The sequence below is a fragment of the Oncorhynchus gorbuscha genome, unplaced genomic scaffold, assembly GCF_021184085.1.
Source record: "Oncorhynchus gorbuscha isolate QuinsamMale2020 ecotype Even-year unplaced genomic scaffold, OgorEven_v1.0 Un_scaffold_472, whole genome shotgun sequence".
Taxonomy (NCBI): domain Eukaryota; kingdom Metazoa; phylum Chordata; class Actinopteri; order Salmoniformes; family Salmonidae; genus Oncorhynchus; species Oncorhynchus gorbuscha.
The window spans coordinates 427,906-437,228 of record NW_025745304.1 but is presented as its reverse complement, the minus strand read 5'-3'; the positions used below and the strand labels follow the sequence as shown (position 1 = coordinate 437,228).

Genomic DNA, 9,323 nt, shown 5'->3' with positions numbered 1-9,323 from the left:
TCTCCATCCTCCCCTTCTCTCCATCCTCCCATCCTCCCCCTTCTCTCCATCTTCCTCTCTCTCTCTCTCTCTCTCTCTCTCTCCATCCTCCTCTCTCTCTGTCTCTCTCCATCCTCCTCTCTCTCTCATCCTCTCATCCTCCCCTTCTCTCCTCCTTTCTCTCTCATCCTCCTCTCTCTCCATCCTCCCCTCTCTCTCTCTCTCCATCCTCCCCTCCTCTCTCTCTCTCCAACCTCCTCTCTCTCTCTTCATCCTCCTCTCTCTCTCCATCCTCCCCTCCTCTCTATCTCTCTCCATCCTCCCATCCTCTCTCTCTCTCTCTCCATCCTCCTCTCTCTCTCCATCCTCCTCTCCTCCTCTCTCTCTCCATCCTTTCCTCCTCTCCTCCTCTCTCTCTCCATCCTCCCCTCCTCATCTCTCTCTCCATCCTCCTCTCTCTCTCTCTCTCCCTCTCTCTCCATCCTCTCCTCCTCTCCTCTTCTCTCTCGCCATCCTCCCCTCCTCTCTCTCTCTCTCCATCCTCCCCTCCTCATCTCTCTCTCCATCCTCCTCTCTCTCTCTCGCCATCCTCCCCTCCTCTCTCTCTCTCTCCATCCTCCCCTCCTCATCTCTCTCTCCATCCTCCTCTCTCTCTCTCTCCATCCTCCCCTCCTCTCTCTCTCTCCATCCTCTCCTCCTCTTCTCCTCTCACTCTCCATCCTCCTCTCTCTCTCCATCCTCTCCGCCTCTCTCTCTCTCTCCATCATCCCCTCCTCATCTCTCTCTCCATCCTCCTCTCTCTCTCTCCCTCTCTCTCCATCCTCTCCTCCTCTCCTCTTCTCTCTCACTATCCTCCCCTCCTCTCTCTCTCTCCATCCTCCCCTCCTCATCTCTCTCTCCATCCTCCTCTCTCTCTCTCTCCATCCTCCCCTCCTCTCTCTCTCTCCATCCTCTCCTCCTCTTCTCCACTCACTCTCCATCCTCCTCTCTCTCCATCATCTCCTCCTCTCTCTCTCCACCCTCTCCTCCTCATCTCTCTCTCCATCCTCCTCTCTCTCTCTCTCCATCCTCTCCTCCTCTCCTCTTCTCTCTCTCCATCCTCTCCTCCTCTCCTCCTCTCTCTCTCCATCCTCCCCTCCTCCTCTCACTCTCCATCCTCCTCTCTCTCTCCATCCTCCTCCTCTCTCTCTCTCCATCCTCTCCTCCTCTCCTCCTCTCTCTCTCCATCCTCCCCTCCTCTCTCTCTCCATCCTCCCCTCCTTTCTCTCTCTCCATCCTCTCCCTCCTCTCTCTCTCCATCCTCCCCTCCTCTCTCTCTCTCCATCCTCTCCTCCTCTTCTCCTCTCTCTCTCCATCCTCTCCTCCTCTCTCTCCATCCTCCCCTCCTCTCTCTCTCTCTCCATCCTCCCCTCCTCCTCTCACTCTCCATCCTCCTCTCTCTCTCTCCATCCTCCCCTCCTCTCTCTCTCCATCCTCTCCTCCTCTCCTCCTCTCTCTCTCCATCCTCCCCTCCTCTCTCTCTCTCCATCCTCCCTCCTTTCTCTCTCTCCATCCTCTCCTCCTCTCCTCCTCTCTCTCTCCATCCTCCCCTCCTCTCTCTCTCCATCCTCTCCTCCTCTTCTCCTCTCTCTCTCCATCCTCTCCTCCTCTCCCCTCTCCATCCTCCCCTCCTCTCTCTCTCTCCATCCTCCCCTCCTCCCTAGGTACTTTCTGCAGCCCAGGGATAACGGAGGGAAGCCGGTGAAAGTGGATGAGTTGGGTTCTCTTCGTTTAAACATAGTTTACACTGAGGACCATGTGTTCCCCTCTGACCACTACGGCCCTCTGAGAGACCTGATGTTGACCTCGGCTAACGTAAAGGTGAGGGGGTGTACTGTAGATACCTAATGTAAAGGGGGGTACTGTAGATACCTAATGTAAAGGGGGGTGTACTGTAGATACCTAATGTAAAGGGGGGTACTGTAGATACCTAATGTAAAGGGGGATACTGTAGATACCTAATGTAAAGGGGGGTACTGTAGATACCTAATGTAAAGAGGGGTACTGCAGATACCTAATGTAAAGGGGGTACTGTAGATACCTAATGTAAAGGGGAGGGGATGTAGATACCTAATGTAAAGGGGGGTACTGTAGATACCTAATGTAAAGGGGGGATGTAGATACCTAATGTAAAGGGGGGGTGTAGATACCTAATGTAAAGGGAGGTACTGTAGATACCTAATGTAAAGGGGGTACTGTGGATACCTAATGTAAAGGGGGGATGTAGATACCTAATGTAAAGGGGGGTACTGTAGATACCTAATGTAAAGGGGGGATACTGTACATACCTAATGTAAAGGGGGGTACTGTAGATACCTAATGTAAAGGGGGTACTGTAGATACCTAATGTAAAGGGGGTACTGCAGATACCTAATGTAAAGGGGGGGTACTGTAGATACCTAATGTAAAGGGGGTACTGTAGATACCTAATGTAAAGGGGGGTACTGTAGATACCTAATGTAAAGGGGGGTACTGTAGATACCTAATGTAAAGGGGGGTACTGTAGATACCTAATGTAAAGGGGGGTACTGTAGATACCTAATGTAAAGGGGGGTACTGTAGATACCTAATGTATAGGGGGTACTGTAGATACCTAATGTAAAGGGGGTACTGTAGATACCTAATGTAAAGGGGGGTACTGTAGATACCTAATGTAAAGGGGGGTACTGTAGATACCTAATGTAAAGGGGGGGATACTGTAGATACCTAATGTAAAGGGGGGTACTGTAGATACCTAATGTAAAGGGGGGTACTGTAGATACCTAATGTAAAGGGGGGTACTGTAGATACCTAATGTAAAGGGGGTACTGTAGATACCTAATGTAAAGGGGGGTACTGTAGATACCTAATGTAAAGGGGGGTACTGTAGATACCTAATGTAAAGGGGGGTACTGTAGATACCTAATGTAAAGGGGGTACTGTAGATACCTAATGTAAAGGGGGGTACTGTAGATACCTAATGTAAAGGGGGGTACTGTAGATACCTAATGTAAAGGGGGGTACTGTAGATACCTAATGTAAAGGGGGGTACTGTAGATACCTAATGTAAAGGGGGGTACTGTAGATACCTAATGTAAAGGGGGTACTGTAGATACCTAATGTAAAGGGGGGGTACTGTAGATACCTAATGTAAAGGGGGTACTGTAGATACCTAATGTAAAGGGGGTACTGTAGATACCTAATGTAAAGGGGGTACTGTAGATACCTAATGTAATACCTAATGTAAAGGGGGGTACTGTAGATACCTAATGTAAAGGGGGGTACTGTAGATACCTAATGTAAAGGGGGGTACTGTAGATACCTAATGTAAAGGGGGTACTGTAGATACCTAATGTAAAGGGGGTACTGTAGATACCTAATGTAAAGGGGGGTACTGTAGATACCTAATGTAAAGGGGGGTACTGTAGATACCTAATGTAAAGGGGGTACTGTAGATACCTAATGTAAAGGGGGTACTGTAGATACCTAATGTAAAGGGGGTACTGTAGATACCTAATGTAAAGGGGGTACTGTAGATACCTAATGTAAAGGGGGTACTGTAGATACCTAATGTAAAGGGGGGTACTGTAGATACCTAATGTAAAGGGGGTACTGTAGATACCTAATGTAAAGGGGGGTACTGTAGATACCTAATGTAAAGGGGGGTACTGTAGATACCTAATGTAAAGGGGGGTACTGTAGATACCTAATGTAAAGGGGGGTACTGTAGATACCTAATGTAAAGGGGGGTACTGTAGATACCTAATGTAAAGGGGGGGTACTGTAGATACCTAATGTAAAGGGGGGTACCAGATACCTAATGTAAAGGGGGGTACTGTACCACCTAATGTAAAGGGGGGTACTGACCACCAACCTAAAGGGGGGTCTGCCGGGAGAAACTGACCACCAATCTAGACTCAATGTGTTTTTCCCCACCGGTGTCGGCATCACTGACCACAACCTGCCGGGAGACGCAGAGGACCAACCGTAGTTCTCAGTAGACCACCACACCTACACTCAGTGCTGACCACCAGACCTAGACTCAGTACTGACCACCAACACACACACACACACACACCACCACACATAGAGGTCAGACACAGTGACTGACACACACACACACACACACATACTGACAACCAACACAGTGAGAACTCACACACAAATGAGAACCACCAACCAGACTCAGTACTGACCACCAACACAGTACTGACCACCAACCAAGACTCAGTACTGACCACCAACCTAGACTCAGTACTGACCACCAACCTAGACTCAGTACTGACCACCAACCTAGACTCAGTACTGACCACCAACACAGTACTGACCACCAACCTAGACTCAGTACTGACCACCAACCTAGACTCAGTACTGACCACCAACCTAGACTCAGTACTGACCACCAACACAGTACTGACCACCAACCTAGACTCAGTACTGACCACCAACACAGTACTGACCACCAACCTAGACTCAGTACTGACCACCAACACAGTACTGACCACCAACCTAGACTCAGTACTGACCACCAACAGACTCAGTACTGACCACCAACCTAGACTCAGTACTGACCACCAACCTAGACTCAGTACTGACCACCAACCTAGACTCAGTACTGACCACCAACCTAGACTCAGTACTGACCACCAACCTAGACTCAGTACTGACCACCAACCTAGACTCAGTACTGACCACCAACCTAGACTCAGTACTGACCACCAACCTAGACTCAGTACTGACCACCAACCTAGACTCAGTACTGACCACCAACCTAGACTCAGTACTGACCACCAACCTAGACTCAGTACTGACCACCAACCTAGACTCAGTACTGACCACCAACACAGTACTGACCACCAACCTAGACTCAGTACTGACCACCAACCTAGACTCAGTACTGACCACCAACACAGTACTGACCACCAACCTAGACTCAGTACTGACCACCAGTACCTAGACTCAGTACTGACCACCAACCTAGACTCAGTACTGACCACCAACCTAGACTCAGTACTGACCACCAACCTAGACTCAGTACTGACCACCAACCTAGACTCAGTACTGACCACCAACACAGTACTGACCACCAACCTAGACTCAGTACTGACCACCAACCTAGACTCAGTACTGACCACCAACCTAGACTCAGTACTGACCACCAACCTAGACTCAGTACTGACCACCAACCTAGACTCAGTACTGACCACCAACCTAGACTCAGTACTGACCACCAACCTAGACTCAGTACTGACCACCAACACAGTACTGACCACCAACCTAGACTCAGTACTGACCACCAACCTAGACTCAGTACTGACCACCAACACAGTACTGACCACCAACCAGACTCAGTACTGACCACCAACAGACTCAGTACTGACCACCAACCTAGACTCAGTACTGACCACCAACACAGTACTGACCACCAACCTAGACTCAGTACTGACCACCAACAGACTCAGTACTGACCACCAACCTAGACTCAGTACTGACCACCAACCAGTAGACTCAGTACTGACCACCAACCTAGACTCAGTACTGACCACCAACCTAGACTCAGTACTGACCACCAACACAGTACTGACCACCAACCTAGACTCAGTACTGACCACCAACCTAGACTCAGTACTGACCACCAACCTAGACTCAGTACTGACCACCAACACAGTACTGACCACCAACCTAGACTCAGTACTGACCACCAACCTAGACTCAGTACTGACCACCAACCACCAGACTCAGTACTGACCACCAACCTCAGTACTGACCACCAACACAGTACTGACCACCAACACAGACTGACCACCAACCAGACTCAGTACTGACCACCAACCTACAGTACTGACCACCAACCTAGACTCAGTACTGACCACCAACAACACAGTACTGACCACCAACCTGACTCAGTACTGACCACCAACCTAGACTCAGTACTGACCACCAACACTCAGTACTGACCACCAACACTCAGTACTGACCACCAACACAGTACTGACCACCAACCTAGACTACTGACCACCAACACAGTACTACCACCACTCAGTACTGACCACCAACCTAGACTCAGTACTGACCACCAACCTAGACTCAGTACTGACCACCAACACAGTACTGACCACCAACACAGTACTGACCACCAACCTAGACTCAGTACTGACCACCAACCTAGACTCAGTACTGACCACCAACACAGTACTGACCACCAACACAGTACTGACCACCAACCTAGACTCAGTACTGACCACCAACACAGTACTGACCACCAACACAGTACTGACCACCAACCTAGACTCAGTACTGACCACCAACCTAGACTCAGTACTGACCACCAACCTAGACTCAGTACTGACCACCAACCTAGACTCAGTACTGACCACCAACACAGTACTGACCACCAACCTAGACTCAGTACTGACCACCAACCTAGACTCAGTACTGACCACCAACCTAGACTCAGTACTGACCACCAACCTAGACTCAGTACTGACCACCAACCTAGACTCAGTACTGACCACCAACCTAGACTCAGTACTGACCACCAACCTAGACTCAGTACTGACCACCAACCTAGACTCAGTACTGACCACCAACCTAGACTCAGTACTGACCACCAACCTAGACAGTACTGACCACCAACCTAGACTCAGTACTGACCACCAACCTAGACTCAGTACTGACCACCAACCTAGACTCAGTACTGACCACCAACCTAGACTCAGTACTGACCACCAACACAGTACTGACCACCAACCTAGACTCAGTACTGACCACCAACCTAGACTCAGTACTGACCACCAACCTAGACTCAGTACTGACCACCAACCAGACTGTACTGACCACCCTAGACTCAGTACTGACCACCAACCTAGACTCAGTACTGACCACCAACCTAGACACAGTACTGACCACCAACACAGTACTGACCACCAACCTAGACACAGTACTGACCACCAACACAGTACTGACCACCAACCTAGACTCAGTACTGACCACCAACACAGTACTGACCACCAACCTAGACTCAGTACTGACCACCAACCTAGACTCAGTACTGACCACCAACCTAGACTCAGTACTGACCACCAACACAGTACTGACCACCAACCTGGACTCAGTACTGACCACCAACCTAGACTCAGTACTGACCACCAACACAGTACTGACCACCAACACAGTACTGACCACCAACCTAGACTCAGTACTGACCACCAACACAGTACTGACCACCAACACAGTACTGACCACCAACACAGTACTGACCACCAACCTAGACTCAGTACTGACCACCAACACAGTACTGACCACCAACCTAGACTCAGTACTGACCACCAACCTAGACTCAGTACTGACCACCAACCTAGACTACTGACCACCAACCTAGACTCAGTACTGACCACCAACCTAGACTCAGTACTGACCACCAACCTAGACTCAGTACTGACCACCAACCTACAGTACTGACCACCAACTCAGTACTGACCACCAACCTAGACTCAGTACTGACCACCAACCTAGACTCAGTACTGACCACCAACACAGTACTGACCACCAACCTAGACACAGTACTGACCACCAACACAGTACTGACCACCAACCTAGACTCAGTACTGACCACCAACACAGTACTGACCACCAACCTAGACTCAGTACTGACCACCAACCTAGACTCAGTACTGACCACCAACCTAGACTCAGTACTGACCACCAACACAGTACTGACCACCAACCTAGACTCAGTACTGACCACCAACCTACAGTACTGACCACCAACCTAGACTCAGTACTGACCACCAACACAGTACTGACCACCAACCTAGACTCAGTACTGACCACCAACCTAGACTCAGTACTGACCACCAACACAGTACTGACCACCAACCTAGACTCAGTACTGACCACCAACACAGTACTGACCACCAACCTAGACTCAGTACTGACCACCAACACAGTACTGACCACCAACACAGTACTGACCACCAACCTAGACTCAGTACTGACCACCAACCTAGACTCAGTACTGACCACCAACACAGTACTGACCACCAACACAGTACTGACCACCAACACAGTACTGACCACCAACCTAGACTCAGTACTGACCACCAACCTAGACTCAGTACTGACCACCAACCTAGACTCAGTACTGACCACCAACACAGTACTGACCACCAACCTAGACTCAGTACTGACCACCAACCTAGACTCAGTACTGACCACCAACCTAGACTCAGTACTGACCACCAACCTAGACTCAGTACTGACCACCAACCTAGACTCAGTACTGACCACCAACACAGTACTGACCACCAACCTAGACTCAGTACTGACCACCAACCTAGACTCAGTACTGACCACCAACCTAGACTCAGTACTGACCACCAACCTAGACAGTACTGACCACCAACACAGTACTGACCACCAACCTAGACTCAGTACTGACCACCAACCTAGACTCAGTACTGACCACCAACCTAGACTCAGTACTGACCACCAACACAGTACTGACCACCAACCTAGACTCAGTACTGACCACCAACACAGTACTGACCACCAACCTAGACTCAGTACTGACCACCAACACAGTACTGACCACCAACCTAGACTCAGTACTGACCACCAACACAGTACTGACCACCAACCTAGACTCAGTACTGACCACCAACCTAGACTCAGTACTGACCACCAACCTAGACTCAGTACTGACCACCAACACAGTACTGACCACCAACCTAGACTCAGTACTGACCACCAACCTAGACTCAGTACTGACCACCAACCTAGACACAGTACTGACCACCAACCTCCTAGACAGTACTGACCACCAACCTAGACTCAGTACTGACCAGTACTGACCACCAACCTAGACTCAGTACTGACCACCAACCTAGACTCAGTACTGACCACCAACCTAGACTCAGTACTGACCAGTACTGACCACCAACCTAGACTCAGTACTGACCACCAACACTCAGTACTGACCACCAACCTAGACTCAGTACTGACCACCAACCTAGACTCAGTACTGACCACCAACCTAGACTCAGTACTGACCACCAACCTAGACTCAGTACTGACTCAGTACTGACCACCAACCTAGACTCAGTACTGACCACCAACCCTAGACTCAGTACTGACCACCAACACAGTACTGACCACCAACCTAGACTCAGTACTGACCACCAACACAGTACTGACCACCAACACAGTACTGACCACCAACCTAGACTCAGTACTGACCACCAACCTAGACTCAGTACTGACCACCAACCTAGACTCAGTACTGACCACCAACACAGTACTGACCACCAACCTAGACTCAGTACTGA

General features: G+C 49.8%; 1 protein-coding gene across 1 annotated transcript in view; it reads left to right on the top strand.

The window, feature by feature from the left end:
• Positions 1-1,866, top strand: part of LOC124018300 (ras GTPase-activating protein 3-like) — a 33,152-nt gene extending 31,286 nt beyond the window's left edge. Inside the window, exon 9 of the mRNA XM_046333575.1 lies at positions 1,683-1,866. Within this exon, the coding sequence (XP_046189531.1) occupies positions 1,683-1,866 (184 nt within the window). The remainder of the gene's footprint in view (positions 1-1,682) is intronic.
• Positions 1,867-9,323: the final 7,457 nt, after the last annotated feature.